At 39.9% G+C, this 20,905-nt stretch overlaps 1 protein-coding gene across 1 annotated transcript in view; it reads left to right on the plus strand.

Annotated features, from left to right (window-relative positions):
* The window catches only part of EVC (EvC ciliary complex subunit 1), a 561,189-nt gene that overhangs the window by 441,142 nt on the left and 99,142 nt on the right, over positions 1 to 20,905 (plus strand). Inside the window, exon 11 of the mRNA XM_053700301.1 lies at positions 10,004 to 10,216. Coding sequence (XP_053556276.1) covers positions 10,004 to 10,216 — 213 coding nt within the window. The remainder of the gene's footprint in view (positions 1 to 10,003; positions 10,217 to 20,905) is intronic.

Here is a 20,905-nt window from a genome sequence, read left to right on the forward strand (position 1 = left end):
TGTGGTGGACCTAGAGTCACTACATGGAGAAAACTATTGTGGTGATATTAATTCTGCCCACACCAGTACCATTGGTCCCAAATTCAGAGGTGCATCCAAATTTTACCCTATTCAGTCGAGGGGACCCATCCTGGAAAAATTCCAGCGAAGGGTGGAAGAAGATTTAAATAAATTGGCATACACCTCTGGCTATGGAACTAAGGATAATCTTAGTGCTAAGGAAAGAAAAGCACTCAAAGATTTAAGTAAAAATAAAAATTTGGTGGTGAGGGCGGCAGACAAGGGGGGATCTGTTGTTTTAATGGATAGGGTATTCTTTATTAAAGAAGCCCTACGGCAACTTAATGATCCCAAACAATATACCATACTGGATTTTGACCCCACACCAAGGTTCCAAAGGGAGCTTTCACACCTGATTGATGATGGGATGGAAGGGTTTTTTTTTGATGAAGGCACTAGCGATTATCTATATAATAGTAACCCCAGAATTCCTACCTTCAACCTTCTCCCTAAGGTACACAAGTCCTTGGAGAATGTTGAAGGTAGGCCTATCATCAGCGGGATTGGTTCAATGTTGGAACCACTATCCAGATGGTTAGATTCCCTTCTACAACCCTTAGTGGGGGAACTCCTCAGTCACCTGAGGGACACCAAACAACTCCTTATAGAGGTAGAAAAGATTTCTTGGAGGGAGGGCTATGGCTGGCTATCAGTGGATGTTAAGTCACTATATTCATCGATTCCACATAGTTCAGGTTTGGAAGCCATAGCCTTCTTTCTAAGAAGATCTACTGAATACAGTGATGATTTCATTGGATTTGTTGTCAGGGTCACCGAATTCCTCCTCACACATAATTTTTTTGTGTTTGAAAACACATTTTATCTCCAGAGGTGTGGCACGGCCATGGGAGCAAAATTTGCTCCCTCTTACGCCAACCTATATATGGGTTGGTGGGAGCTGTGCCACATCTATGGAGATAGAAACAGACAAAGAGGCAAAATTGTATATTATCGTCGATATATAGACGATCTGCTATTTGTCTGGGATGGAAGTGAGGAGGAAGCTGAGATATTTGCAGAGTATTTGAACATTAACAAGGCTGGCCTACAGTTCACCCATGAATATGGGCCCACTAGCATCAATTTTTTGGATGTTACCCTTCATGGTGTGAAATCAGAAAATGTTAAGGTTGAGCTTTATAGGAAACCAATAACCAGAAATACTCTCCTACATGCCCACAGTAGTCACCCGAAACAGGTATTCAAGTCAGTCTTGAAGGGTCAGTTCACCAGGGTTAAAAGGAATTGTACCCGAGATAGTGAACATTTCAAGCATGAAACTGAACTAGTTACCAAGTTTCAAGAGAGAGGGTACCCCAAGCAGGATATATATAGGGCACGTGAGGAAGTAAGGGCCATAAAAAGGACCACCCTACTTAGTGAGAAACAATCTGTATGTGACACTAAATCTGAACAGTTAACCTTTGTTACTCAGTTCAGCAGGCAATATTATCAGGTGTGCAATATTATACGCAAGCATATGACAGTGCTGAAGGCTGATGACGAACTTGCACACATTGCCACACAAAGGGTGAGGTTTGCCTTTAGAAGAGGCAAAACCATAGGCAATTATGTAGCCCCCACGCAATTAAAACAAGAGGAAATAAATACATCCTCTTGGTTAAGGTATAAAGGGGTTTACAAATGTAATTTCAGCAGCTGTATAGCATGTGGACATGTAAAACTAGGAAATATATTTAGGAGTGCCTACTCAGGAGAAACATTTGCACACAGGGCGCTCTTCAATTGTAGGTCCACATATGCAGTCTATCTCCTCAGCTGCGACACATGTGACATTCAGTACACAGGTCAAACGTCTCGACAAGTCAGAACCAGGATAAGGGAACATATAAATGACATTAAGCAAGGCAAACTCACTACCCCCCTTGTGAACCATTTCAAGACAAAACATAATAAGGATCCAGGGACATTGTCATGGACAATTATTGAAGTGGTAAATACACACAATAGGGGAGGTGATAGGGAGAATTTGCTCCTTAAAAGGGAGGTGTTTTGGATACACAGGTTGCACACCAGGGTGCCGAATGGGCTTAATTCTGAATATGATTTAATTAATTTCTGGTGTTAACCTGTGTATTCGAGACATAGGATTAAAATGCTGATATATGCTTATAAGTTCATGTATATACATATTTCTTGGATAAATTTCCCCTTAGGCAACCACACACATGGCTAATAAAATGATTAAATATATCCTAGCATATGCAAACTAGATTGAAATATAGTTATATGCAAAAATGCCCACTTGTGTAAGTTGCTAAGGATAACTCTCTGGTACCTCCAGTATTGTATCTATTTACAAATCCTTATCTTTATCTTTATTTATTTATTTAGTTACATCTGTATTTCATTTGTATATTTTTTATTATTTACCAATGTTTTTTCAATTTGTGTATTATCTCATACATATAAACATGATAAGGAATGTTTTGTGAATGATATTACTTATATCATATTAATCTGGTTTATATTTATGACAGATAAAATTGTGCATAAAGTGGATAGTATGGTATTGCATCCTAGATTAGGGCATATATATTAACTACAGGTGGAGGTGGGTGTTACCTACGTAGCACATTAGTTTTTAACCTATCACATGTGATTTGTGTATTTAAATAAGCAAACAAGCTTACACCCTTTAGCTACGATTACGGCATTTGCCGAAACATGTCAGCACCAGGGTACGTGGGGCACCTCCATTCCATCATTGCCCCAGAGGTTTAAGGCTTTTTCCGAAGTGTCTCCTGTTTTATCACCTTAATAAAGGACGATTTTGTGTTGTGAAACTATCCGGTGCCTCCACTCTTTTTTGATGTTAATACTTGAATGGATATGCTTAAAGGCACGGATACTCACACTTTTTGAACAGCAGTGAATCACCCCAGCAAAGACACAGCGTTACGCTGCAACAACGGTCTCCTTTGGCCGTGGACTCTCTGTACCTGCGGATCCTTCCGCTCCCAGTTGTGACGTCACACAGTTCCGGACTCTCTGTACCTGCGGATCCTTCCGCTCCCAGTTGTGACGTCACACAGTTCCGGATCAACCGCACACACGCTGAGACGCTGTAGGGACCCACGCCGCGGCTCGACCTCCAGGCTATCGCTGTGAATTCACAGAATTCGGAGAGAGGCGATTTGGAGCCAAGAAGGTTCAAGGTGGGTCCCCAGAATCAGCGCTTTATCAGAATATAAATTGCAGGTCGCATGTGTGTATTAACGGAACTTTTGGGGGCTACTGTGATGTGATGTAATTTGAAGCAGGTATCACACACTAGGGGTGAATTCATAAATAAGTGAGCAACTCAATAATACGATCACAGGTGCTGCGAATCTATCTTATCGTATTTTCAGTTTGTTGCTCTACCCTTTGGTCTGACTACAGCTCAGAGAATCTTCACAAAGGTCCTGGGTACCCTTTTGTTAGTGATCAGAATTCGAGTATTGCTGTAATTTCTTACCTGGATGATATCCTGGTTCAAGCTCCATCTTTACATTTAGCAGAATCTCACACCTGCAGACTGTTGTTTCTTCAACAGTATGGTTGTAATATAAATTTTCCAAAGAGTTATTTGGTTCCTCAGACAAAGGGTACTTTTCTAGGGGTACAAATAGATTCAGTTTCCATGAGAATATCTTTAACAGATCTGAGAAGGCTAAAACTGCTTTCAGCTTGTCAAAACCTTCAGTCTCTTTCTTTTTTTTCCCTCAGTCACTCTTTGCATTTAGGTATTAGGTCTTATTGCTGCATTGGATGCTATTTTACTTGCTTGGTTTCTTACAAGGCCTCTTCTACTTTGTATGCTTTGTCAGTGGTGCAGGGATCATTCTCAGCTGTCTCAGGAGATCTTTCTAGATCAGAGAACATATCAGTCTCTGTCTTGGTGCCTAGATCATCAGCATAGCATGCAAAGAGCTTCTTTCGTGCATCCTTCTGTGATCACTACAGATGCAAGTCTTTCAGTTTAGGGACCTGTCTGGGGGTATCTGAGAGCACAGGGGGTTCAGGCTCCTCAGGACGCAAGGTTTCCAATATATATTCTAGAACCCCTGCTATTTTCGAGGTCTTCAAAGTTGAAAAGGGAGTTTTGTCTCTGTTTCCAATTAGTCAATGACACAGCAGTGGCTGATATCAATCATCGGGGGGGGGGGGGACTTGCAGTTCTCTAGCCATGAGAAAAGTGTCTCAAATTCGCTCATGGGCAGAAGCCAATTGTTATCTAATTTCTGCTGTTCATAATCCAGGAGATCAATTGGGAAGCAAATTTTCTCAGTCGTCAGTCTCTCCATTAGGATGCTTTTTTCAGATTGTGGCTCTTTGGGGTCTCCCAGAGATAGATTTGATGGCTTCTTGCTTAAACCACAAACTTCTGAGGTACTTGGTGAGGTCCAGGGATCCTCAGGCGGGGTTTGTGAATGCTCTAGTAGCTCCTTGGTCCTTTCATAAGCCTGTGACAAGGAAGATTTATCATAAGGTTTGGAAGGCATTTATTTCTTGGTGTATGGATCATGGCTTTTATTAGCATGCTTTAAAAATTCCCAGGATTCTGCAGTTTTTACAGGATGGTCTCGATAAGAGCAGATTTCGGCTCTTTCTGTTTTGTTTCATAGGAAGATTGCTAATCTTCCTGACATTCATGGCTTTGTTCAGGCTTTGGAACATATTAAGCCTGTTATTAAGCCAATTTATCCACCTTGGAATCTAAATTTGGTGTTGAAGGTTTTGCTGTCTCCTCCGTTTGAGCCTATTCATAATATTGATATTTCTAGGAAGATTTGTTTTATTCTGGCTATAACTTTTGCTAGAAGCGTTTCTGAATTATCTGCTCTTTTTGTGTGATTCTCCTTATCTTTTTCATCAGGATAAGGCAGTTTTAAAAACCAAGTTTGACTTTTTTCCTAAGTTTGTGTCCTCAGACAATATGTTGAGAAATTGTTGTTCCTTTTTTGTATCTTAATCCTAAGAATTCTTCAGAAAGACCTCTTCCTAATTTGGATGTTGTTAGAGCCTTGAAGTATTGTGTTGATGCTACGAAGGATTTCAGGCAAACTTCTAGTAGAAAGCTACTGCCATTTTTTGGCTTCTTGGCTGAAACTTTTGATTCGTAAAGCTTACTTCGAGGTGGGACAACCGCCACCTAAACTGATTACGGCTCATTCTACCAGATAAGTTGCCACTTCTTGGGCTTTTAAGAATGAGGCTTCTGTTGATCAAATTTGTAAAGCGGCTACTTGGTCTTCTTTGCATACTTTTACTAAAGTATACCATTTTGATATTTTTGCTTCTTCTAAGGCAGCCTTTGGTTGGAAATTTATTTTTAATTCTAATATTAAAAGATTTCTAATATCTAATGTATGTGTTGCGTTCTGTTTTGGTTGTGGATTTTCTTTGTGAAAAAAAAGATGTTCGCTTTATCCTGCCCTTATTTTTTCTTTACTCATGAACTCCACAGCTTTTTCCGAGTAGTAATGGATTGTGGACGCTCTCCACCTGTATGAAAGTAAACATAATTTATGCTTACCTGATAAATTTATTTATTTCATGGTGGTGAGAGTCCCCAAGACCCCAACCTGTTTATTTTTTGTTGAGGGTTTAATATTGTTAGCTAATTTTTTTTATTTTTTTCTCCTGATGCAGTGCTTGCATAACTGTGTGTGTGCGTCAGATGCATTTGGATGTTTGGATCAGCAATTTAATTTTGATCTATCAAATAACTGAAGAACACAGTAATATTTCAGTAGTGAAATGAGGTTCATTGGATTAACAGAAAATGTGCAATATGCATCAAAACAAAATTAGGTGCATAAATGTGGGCACCCCAATAGAAATATTGCATTTATATTCAGTAGAGCCTCCTTTATCAGAAATAACAGCCTCTAGACGCTTCCTATAGCCTGTAATGAGTGTCTGTATTCTGGATGAAGGTATTTTGGACAATCTCCAGTTTAGTTAGGTTTGATGGTTGCTGAGTATGGACAGCCCGCTTCAAATCACCCCACAGATTTTCAATGATATTCAGGTCTGGGGACTGTGATGGCCATTCCAGAACATTGTACTTGTTCCTCTGCATAAATGCCAGAGTAGATTTTGAGCAGTGTTTTGAGTCGTCTTGTTAAAATATCCAGCCCCGGCATAACTTCAACTTTGTGACTGATTCCTCAATATTATTCTCGAGTATCTGCTGATATTGAGTGGAATCCATGCAACCCTCAACTTTATAAAGATTCCCAGTACCGGCACTGGCCAAAAAGACCCACAGCATGATGGAACATCCACCAAATTTTACTGTGGGTAGCAAGTGTTTGTCTTGGAATGCTGTGTTCTTTTGCCACCATGCATAACGCCCCTTGTTATGACCAAATAACTCAATCTTTGTTTCATTAGTCCACAGCACCTTCTTACAGAATGAAGTTGGCTTGTCCAAATCTGAGTTTGCATACCTCAAGCGACTTTTGGCTTCTTCCGCATCACTCTCCCATACAGCTTCTCCTTGTGCAAAGTATGCTGAATTGTTGACGATGCACAGTGACACCATCTGCAGCAAGATATTGATGTAGGTCTTTGTAGGTGGTCTGTGGGCTGTTTTTGACTGTTCTCACCATCCTTTGCCTTTCCGATATTTTACTTGGCCTGCCATTTCTGGCCTTAACAAGAACTGTGCCTGTGTTCTTCCATTTCCTCACTATGTTCCTCACAGTGGACACTGACAGCTTAAATCTCTGCAATAGCTTTTTGTAGCCTTCCCCTAAATCATAATGTTGAACAATCTTTGTTTTCAGGTCATTTGAGAGTTGTTTTGAGGCCCCCATGTTGCCACTCTTCAGAGCAGAGTCAAAGAGAACAACAACTTGTAATTGGCCACTTTAAATACCTTTCCTCATGATTGGATGCACCTGTCTATGAAGTTCAAGGCTTAATGGGCTCACCAAACCAATTGTGTGTTCCAGTTACTCAGTGCAAGGTAGTTACAGGTATTCAAATCAACAAAATGACAAGGGTGCCCAAATATATGCACCTGTCTAATTTTGTTTGGATACATATTGCACATTTTCTGTTAATCCAATAAACCTCATTTCACTTCTGAAATATTACTGTGTCTTTCAGTTATTTTATAAATCAAAATGAAATTGCTGATCCAAAGACCCCATTATTTATAAGTGAAAATCATAGAAATTTTCAGGGGTGCCTAAACTTTTGCATACGACTATACATAATTAACGTGCACAATAAAACGACACCTACTCTGAATTTCAAATAAGCAGTTTGTCTCCCATTTTGCGGCCCCTTGTATCATATGACAAGCATCAGCCAATCACAGACTAGTATATGTATACCCTGTGAGCTTGTGCACATGCTTTGTAGGAGCTTGTTCCTCAAAAAGTGTATATAAAAAGATGATATGATAAATAATAAGATTTGATAATGGCAATAAATTGGAAAGTGTATTAAACCTGTTTGCTCTATCTGAATCATAAAAAGATTATTTTTATTTTTTAACTTGTAACTCTTTAAAAACCCGGTTCTGAGGAGTATTGTAAATGCTATGAAACATAATTCCAAAGAAATCATTTTAGGAGCATAGATTATAATTTCCTTACACAGGAATATAAAAATAGGAAACAGTAACCTTTTTTTTTTTGGTACTTAGCTTTTTATTCTGCTATGAAGCTACACAACATGGCTTTATAAATGATATTGCATATACGTTATACTTCATTAAATACTGTATGTTATTTACCTCTTTTTTTCCGTGTTTATTAAGCAGTGCATTTCCACTATAGGTTTTCATGAATATATCACAGGTATCTTCTTGTGTCACAAAGCATCTTCACGAATAGCATCATATTCATTTGCGCAAATCAAACCTGATCTATGAATTCTGACTCGCAATTACAAACTACACTCTCATTACCTATTTGTCTCTGTGGATTCATATGCTAACGTCGATGACTCATACCCACAAGTTATTTTTTTTTCAGCCGTCTCATATCAAGTTTGCAATGTTTTAATGATTCATTCTGTAGAATATGCCACGGAATAAAAAGACAATCAGTTACCTTTCAATCTATTCTTTAAAACTGTGTTATCCTTGAAGATTTACAATTGGATATAGTAAAGTGACGGAAACGTGTCTTTATTAAAGACTCTGACGCGCACTCGCATTTTTATTTTTTGTCAATATTTATTAACCAATATAAATATTACAGACATTGCAATACCCGTTTTATAAAACCGCAATGAATAGAAATTATTGTGACAACAAATTATCACAACAAAAGTGGAAAAAAATGACATATAAATCTATTTGACATTTTATTAACCAGTTAGAAAAGGGGGGAGTATTAAGGTCCAAATTCTATTTTGTTCAAATAAATTTATATGTTATGGAACTTTTAATACCTTTTGCTTTTGTGTAAAAATCATTCTTTGTCCAATGCTCCCTAATGAGACAAAGCAAAATCTCTAACAAAGGTTTAAAAAATCAGCAAATTGTAAAATTTAATATGTAAACGGAAAAAAATAATGTAATATCAATATGCTGGAGAATTCATCTCAAAATACACAATGCACGTAACGTATTAAACTGATAAAAAAAGATATACCTTAAATTGTATTTCCAAAAAAAGAAGAAACACAGAGTGCCCTACAGCTGAATATACATATTAATGCAGATACAATTATCCTCAAATATGGTACTAAACAGACCAATATACAGTAATGTAGTATAAGTAGGTATACATATAAAGGATATGCGTGAAGTCTCCAGACTCTTCTAAAGCTCAGTCTGCTTGAAGCAATAGGAACATGTCCCAAATCACAGAGAGAAGTTGCAGCCCCTTGATACACGGTTCTGAAAACCGGATATAGCTAAATGGAAACAAAAAAGAGACAGGGGCGCACGCTGCTCTAAGTGTAGTAGACCAGCAACCAGGAAAATCAGATGCTCTTCGTTTAGGGAGAAACCCGGCTAAGATGTTGTTCAGAGCAAGTTCTCTATTCCGTGCAGTGAAACAAATGTTCTAGAAACAAAAAGCGTCACACGATTAACTCCCAGATGATCTGCAAACTCCGGGCGGATGGTGGATCAGCTGTGGTAGTGGTGACGCATAGACGGTGGGCGTGGCCTAATGCGTTTCGTAGGAGGCTTCCTACTTCGTCAGAGGCATGCCCACTAGATATCGTAACCGTCTTAAAAGCTGTTTGGGGAGCATCTCAAGTGATAATATTCCTCCCATCACAGCCTTAGAACATAATCAGTCTCTATTGCAGCAAAGTTAAGGTCAATACCTCTGCAAGACTTCATGAAATAATCACTATTAACTTAATATGGGTAATATAAATATAAGTGAAAAACATCGGTACCAATCTTAATAAAATTTCTATAGACAGATATGATACTTAAGAAAATAAATAAATAAATGAAAATCTTTTTTTATTTAAAAAAGCTTGTGAACAGTTCCTTGTAAATAATTAGTTAGTTAATCATTGTAAAACAATTGCAATAAATAACACATTTAAAAACGCATACAATCTTTTTTGTTTCCTCTTAAATTGTATTTGTTTAAAAATTCTTTTTCTAACACTGCTATTTGTTCCCTATCACTTTCAGTCAAAACGTACATAGGGTATTGGGAGAAAGCTCATCACCCACTAGGAAATCCACGTTCATCCCCCTCTTTTAGGGAATTGAGTAAGGTGTGCCCATGTCAGGGTCCCTGCTGGCAAAATTTAAAGTTGGACCCTTATAACCTTTAATAGATTTTAGAGTGTAAAATTGTGTTCAGCTAAATCCTAAATAGATAGAAAGATAAATAGATAAATAAATAGATAGATAGATGAGACAGACAGATAAATTAGGTTTTATAACAATGTATATTCATTTTAAAATATATATACATTTTCTCCTTGTTTTTCCCTAAAGGATTTATATACCGGTGCCTCTCAAAGATTTGAACATCTTGTAAAAACACTATTCCTTCAGACTCTTCCTGGAATTACTAACTTGAGTTTAGAAGAATGTGAGAATCTGAAACAGGAGTTGAGACATAATTTGTCTGTTGAGCTGGAGAAAGCTGAAAATGAAAGGAAAGCCAGGATAAAAATATTCCAGGAATCACTTCTTGAAGAGAAACAAGTAGGTTTTGTGTTTAGAAGAATAAATAAATTAGTAAATTGGTTGTACAGATAATGAATATTGTTTGCCAATTTTACCACTAGATCTGTGTGTGCCAAGCACCTACTGCAGGCACAATTTGAACTTTTGTTACTTTTACAAAGTTTAATAAAAAAAATTACTTTAATATATATTAACTATTTTTAAGTATACTGTTAAGTCTTGCACTAGAAAACGAATAAATACAAATTTAACAAAATTGAGTTTTTATACTGATAATGCCCCTCAAAGAGTGGTCCACACCACAGTCAATTTAGAATAATATGTATTAATATACCAAATTCAGAAATTTACAAAAGTGACTTCAAAGCTTCTACAATACATAGCCAGAAAACCATAACAAAAACACAGACCCACATCTGCAGTTGTTAAAAATAATACCAGTTTCAAAATTTGCAAGTCCCGTGTGTATGAAAATTAGTAAGAGGGCCAACCAGAAATCACTGGAAAGGTTTCCATGTCTATGCAATCAGCCACAGTCCTTTGTACGAAATAATCTTTAAACATGTAATAACTCATTGAAGTAATAAATGGTAAGTACAATGTTTTAAAATCACACTTCACTTAGATCCACTTAAAGTGAATGTAAATTTTGATGCTAAAGTGCCCGGTTTCGATTAAAAACAGGGGCACTTTAATTCATCAAAATTTACATTTCACTCGTGTTGTGAAAAAAAACGTACCTTTTAAACTTGACAGCAGCTCCAGCTTCCTCTGGTCGTTGCAAGCCATTTCTGATGTCAGAAATGATGGATAGGTCATCCTCCAATCACAGCTTCCCCCCGATTCAATGCCGTGATTGGAGGAAGCCGGATTCCTCATTTTAGACCCACGAAGAGGCTTTGCGACGGGTGGAGGAAGCTGGAGCTGCTGTCAAGATTAAAAGGTAAGATTTTTTTTCACAACAGGAGTGAAATGTCAATTTTTATGAATTAAAGTGCCCCTGTTTTTAATCGAATTTTTAAAAACCAGGCACTTTAGCATCAAAATTTACATTCACTCCCACCTTGAAGCATATTAACCACTGCAACAGTTTAATGTATAACATAAAGCCCAAATACTCACTTTGGTAATAACCGAGACATCAGTCGACTGTAAAGTCAGCAGCAGTTCCCACTTGCTACCATTAAAAGCCTGAGCGTCAGACAAAGCACTACTGTAATGGTTCCCCTGTCTTAACACTGAGTTACATAGCAGAACCAGGTCTTACGTAAATCATGTCCAACACAATACACTATGTATCACCAATACTCTGAAGTTGCAATGCAAGCACTTACAGCCAAACTGGCGCGCTTCCATAGACTCCAATGGGAGGCTTGTTCTCGTGAGACACGGCATGAGAACCTAGCACAGCGAAGTGGGTAATTAGCTCAGCGATGGGCAGCAAATGTAAAATATAGATGAATATATACATTGTATATAAGCATATACATATATATTTATTGAGAACACACAGTTCCCATATACCGTAATGTAAAGGCATTTTTCAGTGCTGTTTTTTTTTCTTCTAACACCCACACCCGCTTTATTTAACTCCTAAAAACTGCTTTGAGCAGTTATTATTTTAACAATTAAAGATACTCATCAGTTTATTTTAATAAATACAACACAACCTTATTTTGGGGGAAATTGGGGCACATTTAAAAATTAACCAGAGATCTGATCTCTGGTTAATTTTATGAGCGCTAATTGCTACAGCAAGCTCGTGGTAGCAATAACCAGCCACTTGTAATGGCTGATTATTTATCATACGCCAGTAAACGGACGAATTTGCCCGTTTACGGGCGTGCATTAAATTAGAGCTTCACTTGTAATCTAGCCCAATATGAGGCATTTATGTGCAGCCACCAATCAGCAGTTTCTGAGCTCACATTGATATCCTTTTCAACAAAGGATATCAAGAGAACAAAACATTATATAATAGAAGTAAATTCGATAGTTGTTTAAAATCAAATGCTCTATCTAAATCATGAAAGAAAAAAAAAAGTGGGTTTCATATCCCTTCAATGTATTCTGACACTTTTCACACTCAGCTGTATGTTAATTTATTGCAAGCTTACATAAGTCTTGTAATTGCAAGTTGTTGTCCGTCCCTTTAAGAAATAGATTATTTTATTTCTCAGTGTAATGTTAAGCAAATGCTTTGTACTCCCATCATTTGAAGTCCATACTGAGCTGCAAAACTTTACTTCAGGCATACAGAAATACATAACAAAATAAATGTTTTATGCAAGTGGTTTAGCAGAAATTATAATACAATTTAGAGTAATTTTTTTTATGTCAGTTTTAACAAACCTGCATTAGCCAGACAAATTGCATAGTGAAAATCTTCGTTATGGGACCCTAGATCTAGTAATGAAATACAGTGTAGCAAGCTGTACATATGATGAGTAGAAATATTGAAGATATCAAGCTTTTTTTTTTTTTGCTGATGGGGGAAAAAGTTTAATGTACAGACTCATAATTTTCCCCGTCATAATTTTCCTCATATTCTTTAAAGGGACATACATTCTACATATAATGATATATTTAAAGCAAAATGTATCCTACAAATATGCAGATATATTACATTTTTCATATCAATTAAGTCATTGGCATTGACAGGTTATAACTTACATTTACCTTTTGAAAAAGGAAAAACACATATCGCATTGGTCGCATTGTTGATTATAGTATCGCTAAGCTTGGAATGGAAAAAACAATTATCAGCATTACATTACAGTTAAAAAGGAGCAAAATATAAAATGGAAGTATGTGTAGTTTTTTTTCTACATCTAATTAAACATGATATATTACAATATCTTAAGGTGAGATATTGCAAATTTGAATTTTGCTTAAAGGGATGTGACATTCAAAGATTTCTCATAGTTTTTTTTTTTGAGAGATGTTTATTTTTATATCCATGACATATCTATATGGCTGCAGTGTTTGCTACAATATTATACATACTGTGCTCGTGACATGACACATGCATGCTCCCCAGCTTGCTTTAGTATGCGGTTATAGAAAGGAGCTAAGTGTCCCCTTAAATATAGCAGAATATGTGTAGTTTATTCATTGATATAGTCTTTGATGTGCATAGAGTGACAATGAGATGTCAGAAAGCTGAGAATCTGTATCCCAGTCCCTGATTGAATAGACAACTAAGAGGTGATGCTGTACTTGAGTGAATTTATGGAATGCAACTAGATGATTACTGCATCGCTCAAAATATGATTTCATCAACCTCCTGCTGTAATAGCAGCCAAATTCCTTTGTGGATTCTTTAAAATACAGGCATGTCAGGAAGTTTTTTTCTAAACTAGAAATATGGAAAATACCAATATAGCACAGTTTATAGTAGGGTACGTGCGCTGGGCAGAATTCAATAAGCAGTCATTATCAATAGTGAATCAATTAGCCATCTTGTTTTACTTTCTTTTTAATGACACGATGAGTCAACGGATCATCATAATTACTAATGGGATATTCACCTCCTGGTCAGCAGGAGGCGGCAAAGAGCACCACAGCAAAGCTGTTAAATATCCCCTCCCTTCACTCCCAACCCACTCCCAACCCAGTCCTTCTCTTTGCCTACGTTAGTGATAGGAAGTGGTAAAGTGAGGTGTTAGTTATGATTCTTCAATCAAGAGTTTATTATTTTTAAAGTGGTACAAATTTGCTGATTTGTCCTAGGGTGTAGCCGTAGTCCATATCAGTCTCTTCAGTAGAGCAGTGGTGGCTTTAGAGCAATGGAAACTTGTGAGACATAATTCTCACTGCACCTCCCATGTATTTCATGCTGCCCTATATCCTATAGTCTGAGGTAAAAATTACTCAGCATTTTATTTCTCCACAGGTCGATGTGAGGGAAAGGACCTCTCAAGCCTGTGAGCTGCCTTGCTGTCAGGCAGAAGTTCAAGGTAAGTGCTAACTTTAATGTTTCTGGGGGCAAAAACACTCATAAGAAAGTGAGCACTACATTGCTAGCAAGGACACACATAACAAGGGCTAAGATTAAATAGGGGCTCTGTATTGTGTATGTGACACGTAAACTTTCCTAGATGGAGAGGACTATTGGCCGCCATTTTTATGCAGGCACTGGGGCTGGACAGGAGACAATGTTATTTTAAGGCTCTGATGGTATCTCCCGGTGGTTTTAAGAAATATACCGACTGTGAGATGGTTTCGTTTTGGCGACGTCCACGATGGGCGGATCTTAGTGTTGCGTGCCACTTTCTCTGCGCCTGTATTGTGTGTCACACGGAATAGCCTTCAGCGCAATCTGCCTATAGGAACAGTGTTAGCACATAGACAGGCTTTGCTAGGACCGGAGGAACGCTTGTTTCCTTCTCCTGCTGCGTTCCGGATCGTCTGCTGAAAAAAATAAAGGCAGAATAGCCCTGATTCAGCGTGGCAGGTAGGCACCTCAGCAAAGTTGCTGAGGTGTCTAGATAAGTCTTAAAAATTGCGTATGTATAATTTGTCAGACTCAGTAAAATAGTTACATGTTTAAATTTTAAAGAGACAGTAACTTTTTTTTCTTAAATTTTTTTTATTAAAGATTACAGTTTCTATTTATTATTTTGAATCATTTTTAACAGCATGGACCCAGAGCCCTTGCAAGAGGCCACTTGCCCCTTGTGTTTTGATGCCAATGTGGAACCACCAATCCCTTTCTTTTCCTCTAAGAGGACGCTAAATTATAGGGAAAGATGACGAGGTTCAATATATGCCGCAACTTTCTCCTCATGTGTCCCAAATGTTACCGCCCTCACATGCAGTGCCCTGCTCTTCCTCTCTAACCCCAGCTGGAGTTACTCTAAGGGACATCGCTTCTCTCATGTCTTCTACAATTTCAGATGCTCTGTCTGCTTTTCCTATGTTACATGGAAAACGTAAGAGGAAAATCAGACATTCAGAAAGCGAGGTCTCTGACGCTGTTGTTGCTATTTCGGAGGTCCCCTCCCAGAAGCCTGAGGAGGATACCGTAGTAGCATCTGAAGGGGAAATTTCAGATTCAGATAGTATAATTCCTCCTGCTGATACTGAAGTAGTATCTTTCAGGTTTAAGCTAGAACACCTCAGTTACTTAAGGAAGTTTTTAGCTACTTTGGACGACAGCAACTCCTCGGTGGTCGTTATTCCTAAAAAGTCCAGTAAACTCAATAAATATTTTGAGGTTCCTTCCTCGACAGATGTCTTTCCAGTCCCAGACCGAGCTTCTCAGATCATTTCCCATGGACAAGAAATTAGAGGGTTTACTCAAAAAGATGTATGTACACCAGGGCCTGCAATGGCAGCCAGCTGTGTGCATTGCTACCATCACTAGTGCGGCAGCATATTGGTTCGATGCGCTGTCTGATGCTATCAGGACAGAAACTTCTTTGGATGAATTCCACGATAGGATAAAAGTTCTTAAACTAGCTAATTCCTTTATTACAGATGCTTCCCTTCAAGTTATCAAACTGGGAGCAAAGATTTGGTTTCTCTATTGTAGCTTGCAGAGCCTTATGATTAAAACCTTGGTCTGTAGATGTGTCCTATAAGTCTAAAGGAAATTATCTTTGATATCACGGGGGGTAAAGGTCATCTTCTCCCTCAGGATAAGAGAAACAAACAAAAGGGACAACAAAGTAATTTTCATTCCTTTCGAAATTTCAAGGGAAATTCTTCCTCTTCCGTCTCCAAGCAGGAACAAACCAAACCTGCATGGAGACCCAATCAGTCTTGGAATAAGGGAAAACAATCCAAAAAGCCTGTCATTGAATCAAATACAGCGTGAAAGTCATGCCCCCGATCCGGGACCGGATCTTGTAGGGGCAGACTTCCTTCTTCGCTCAGGCTTGGGTTCGAGATGTTCAGGATCCCTGGGCAATAGAAATTGTGTCCCAGGGATACAAATTGGAGTTCAAAAGTTTTCCTCCCAGAGGCAGGTTTCTGCTTTCAAGATTATCTGCAGACCAGACAAAAATAGAGGCGTTCTTACACTGCGTAGGAGACCTCTCCGACCTGGGAGTGATTGTCCCTGTTCCAATACAGGAACAGGGTCAGGGTTTTTATTCCAATCTGTTCGTGTTTCCCAAAAAAGGATGGAAACTTCAGACTGATTTTAGATCTCAAGAGTCTAAACAAATTTCTCAGAGTACCGTCCTACAAGATGGAAACTATTCGTTCCATTCTTCCGTTGATCCAAGAAGGTCAATTTATGACAACAGTTGATATAAAGGACGCGTACCTACATGTTCCATTCACAAGAATCATCACAAGTTCCTAAGATTTGCCTTTCTGGACAAACACTTCCAGTTTGTGGCTCTTCCTTTTGGTTTAGCCACTGCTCCCAGAATCTTTACGAAGGTTCTGGGATCCCTGTTGGCGGTGCTTCGGTTACGGGGCATTGCAGTGGCGCCCTATCTGGACGACATCCTAGTCCAGACGCCATCCTTACAACAAGCAAGATCCCACACGGATATGGCGTTATCCTTCCTGCAATCTCACGGGTGGAAGGTAAATTTGGAAAAGAGTTCCTTAGTCCCAAATACAAGGGTAACTTTCTTGGGAACCATAATAGATTCCATATCAATGAAGATTTTTTTCTGACAGAAGTCAGGAAATCAAAGATTATCAACACTTGTCTAGTTCTTCAGTCCACTCCTCGGCCATCAGTGGCTCAGTGCATGGAGGTAATCGGGCTGATGGTGGCGGAAATGGACATCATCCCGTTTGCTCGGTTCCATCTCAGACCTCTGCAGTTAAGCATGCTCAGGCAATGGAACAGAGATTATGCAGATTTGTCTCCTCGGATTCTACTGGAGCAGGAGACAAGGGATTCTCTTCAATGGTGGTTGTCTCTGGATCATCTCTCCCAGGGAACCTGCTTTCGCAGACCATCTTGGGTGATTGTGACAACAGACGCCAGCCTTCTAGGGTGGGGAGCAGTCTGGGGCTCTCTAAAGACTCAGGGAGTTTGGACTCAGAGTCTGTTCTTCCTATAAACATTCTGGAGCTAAGAGCGATCTTCAATGCTCTTCTGGCCTGGCCCCAGTTAGCCTCGGTCCAGTTTATCAGGTTCCAGTCGGACAACATAACTTCAGTGGCTTACATCAATCATCAGGGAGGAACGAGAAGTTCCTTAGCAATGACAGAGGTAACCAAAATAATTCAGTGGGCGGAGGCCCATTCTTGTTGCCTGTTGGCGATCCACATCCCAGGGGTGGACAACTGGGAGGCGGACTTCCTGAGCAGACAGTCATTTCATCCGGAAGTGTTCTCCAGCCTTATTCTCAAGTGAATTAGATCTCATGGCATCTCGACAGAATGCCAAGCTCCTGTGATACGGATCAAGGTCCAGGGACCCCCAGGCGGAAATGATAGATGCTCTGGTGGTTCCTTGGACCTTCAGTCTAGCATACCTATTTCCTCCATTTGCTCTTCTTCCTCGGGTCATTGCTCGAATCAAGCAGGAGAGGGCATCGGTGATCCTCATTGCACCAGCTTGGCCTCGCAGGATTTGGTATGCAGATCTGGTGGACATGTCATCCCTGCCACCTTGGAGACTTCCGTTGAGGAAGGACCTTCTAATTAAAGGGCCCTTCCTTCACCCAAATCTAACTTCTCTGAAGCTGACTGCTTGGAGATTGAACACTTAATTTTATCCAAGCGGGGCTTTTCTGAATCGTTCATTGAAACCATGATTCAGGCTTGTACGTAAGCCTGTAACTAGAAAGATTTACCATAAGATATGGCTTTAATGTCTCTATTGGTGTGAATCCAAGGGCTACTCATGTAGTAGAGTTAGGATTCCTAGAATTTTATCCTTTCTCCAAGAGGGTTTGGAGAAAGGATTATCGACAAGTTCCCTAAAGGGTCAAATCTCTGCCTTATCTATTTTGTTACACAAACGTCTGGCAGATGTTCCAGATGTACAATCATTTTGTCAGGCCTTGGTCAGAATCAGACCTGTGTTCAATCCAGTTACTCCTCCTTGGAGTTTGAATTTAGTTCTTAAAGTTCTTCAAGGGGCTCCGTTTGAGCCTATGCATTCCTTAGATATCAAATTGTTATCTTGGAAAGTTTTGTTTCTTGTTGCTATTTCTTCTGCTTGGAGAGTGTCGGAGCATTCGGCTTTGCAGTGGGAGTCTCCTTACCTTATTTTCATTCTGATAAGGTAGTTTTACGTACTAAATTAGGATTTCTTCCTAAGGTAGTTTCAGATCGCAATATTAATCAGGAGATTGTTGTTCCTTCTCTATGTACCAATCCTTCTTCTCAGAAGGAACGACTTCTGCATAATTTGGATGTGGTTCGTGCCTTAAAGTTTTATCTGCAGGCGACTAAGGATTTTCGTCAGTCTTCTGCATTGTTTGTAGTTTTATCAGGAAAATGTAAGGGATAAAAAGCTACGGCTACTTCTCTTTCGTTTTGGCTGAAGAGTATTATTCGCTTTACATATGATATTGCTGGCAGCAGCTCCCACAAAGAGTTACGGCTCATTCCACGAGGGCTGTTGCTTCCTCATGGTCATTCAAGAATGAAGCTTCTGTGGAACAGATTTGCAAGGCTGCAACTTGTTCGGAACTTCAAAGGTGGTCCCGCTACCTCTTCCCCTGCTGCAAAACCAGAGGGGAATTTTGCTCAATCCAAGTCGGTCTGGAAACCTAACCAGACTTGGAACAAAGGTAAACAGGCCAAGAAGCCTGCTGCTGCCATCAAGACAGCATGAAGGGGTAGCCCCCAATCTGGATCTAGTAGGGGGCAGACTTTCTCTCTTTGCTCAGGCTTGGGCAAGAGACGTTCAGGACTCCTGGGCGTTAGAAATCGTAACCCAGGGGTATCTTCTAGATTTCAAGGATTCTCCTCCAAGAGGGAGATTCCATCTTTCTCAATTGTCTGTAAACCAGACAAAAAGAGAGGCGTTCTTACGCTATGTAGAAGACCTATATACCATGGGAGTGATCTGCCCAGTTCCGAAAACAGAACAGGGGCAGGGGTTTTACTCCAATCTGTTTGTGGTTCCCAAGAAAGAGGGAACCTTCAGACCAATTTTAGATCTCAAGATTCTAAACAAATTCCTCAGAGTCCCATCCTTCAAGATGGAGACCATTCGGACTATCTTACCAATGATCCAGGAGGGTCAATATATGACCACCGTGGACTTAAAGGATGCGTTTCTACACATCCCTATCCACAAAAATCATCACCAGTTCCTCAGGTTCGCCTTCCTGGACAAGCATTACCAGTTTGTGGCTCTTCCCTTCGGGTTGGCCACAGCTCCCAGAAGTTTCACAAAAGTGCTAGGGTCCCTTTTGGTGGTTCTCAGGCCGCGGGGCATAGCAGTGGCGCCTTATCTGGACGATATCTTAATTCAGGCGTCAACTTACCACCTAGCCAAATCTCACACGGACATCGTGTTGGCTTTTCTAAGATCTCACGGGTGGAAGATGAACGTAAAAAAGAGTTCACTTATCCCTCTCACAAGAGTTCCATTCCTGGGAACTCTGATAGATTCGGTGGACATGAAAAATTTTCTGACGGAGGTCAGGAAATCAAAGATTTTAACCACCTGCCAAGCTCTTCATTCCATTCCTCGGCCGTCAGTGGCTCAGTGTATGGAGGTAATCGGACTAATGGTAGCGGCAATGGACATAGTTCCGTTTGCTCGCTTGCATCTCAGGCCACTGCAACTATGCATGCTCAAACAGTGGAATGGGGATTATGCGGATTTATCTGCTCAGATAAATCTGGATCAAGAGACCAGAGACTCTTTTCTTTGTTGGTTGTCACAGGATCATCTGTCCCAGGGAATGGGTTTCCGCAGGCCAGCATGGGTCATAGTGACGACGGACGCCAGCCTATTGGGCTGGGGTGCAGTCTGGAACTCCCTGAAAACACAGGGTGTGTGGACTCAGGAGGAGGCTCTCCTCCCGATCAATATTCTAGAGCTGAGAGTGATATTCAACGCACTTCAGGCGTGGCCTCAGCTGGCTTCGGCCAGATTCATAAGATTCCAGTCGGACAATATCATGACTGTAGCATATTCAATCATCAGGGGGGAACAAAGAGTTCTCTAGCGATGATAGAGGTTACCAAAATAATTTGATGGGCAGAGACTCACTCTTGTCATCTGTCAGCAATATATATCCCAGGAGTGGAGAACTGGGAAGCGGATTTTCTAAGTCGTCAGACTTTTCATCCGGGGGAGTGGAAACTCCATCCGGAGGTGTTTGCACAATTAATTCATCACCGGAATTGGGTCTGATGGCGTCTCGTCAGAACGCCAAACTTCCTTGTTATGGGTCCAGATCAAGGGATCCTCAAGCAGTACTGATAGATGCTCTAGCGTAACCCTGATCGTTCAACCTGGCTTATGTGTTTCCACCATTTCCTCTCCTTCCTCGTTTAATTGCCAGAATCAAACAGGAGAGAGCTTCAGTGATTTTGATAGCACCTGCGTGGCCACGCAGGACTTGGTATGCAGACCTGGTGGAGATGTCATCTCTTCCACCATGGACTCTGCCACTGAGACAGGACCTTCTGATTCAAGGTCCCTTCCAGCATCCAAATCTAGTTTCTCTGCGGCTGACTGCCTGGAGATTGAACGCTTGATTTTATCCAGTCGGTCATAGATACCTTGATTCAGGCTCGGAAGCCTGTCACTAGGAAAATTTATCA

Source organism: Bombina bombina, chromosome 2 (genome assembly GCF_027579735.1).
Source record: "Bombina bombina isolate aBomBom1 chromosome 2, aBomBom1.pri, whole genome shotgun sequence".
Taxonomy (NCBI): Eukaryota; Metazoa; Chordata; class Amphibia; order Anura; family Bombinatoridae; genus Bombina; species Bombina bombina.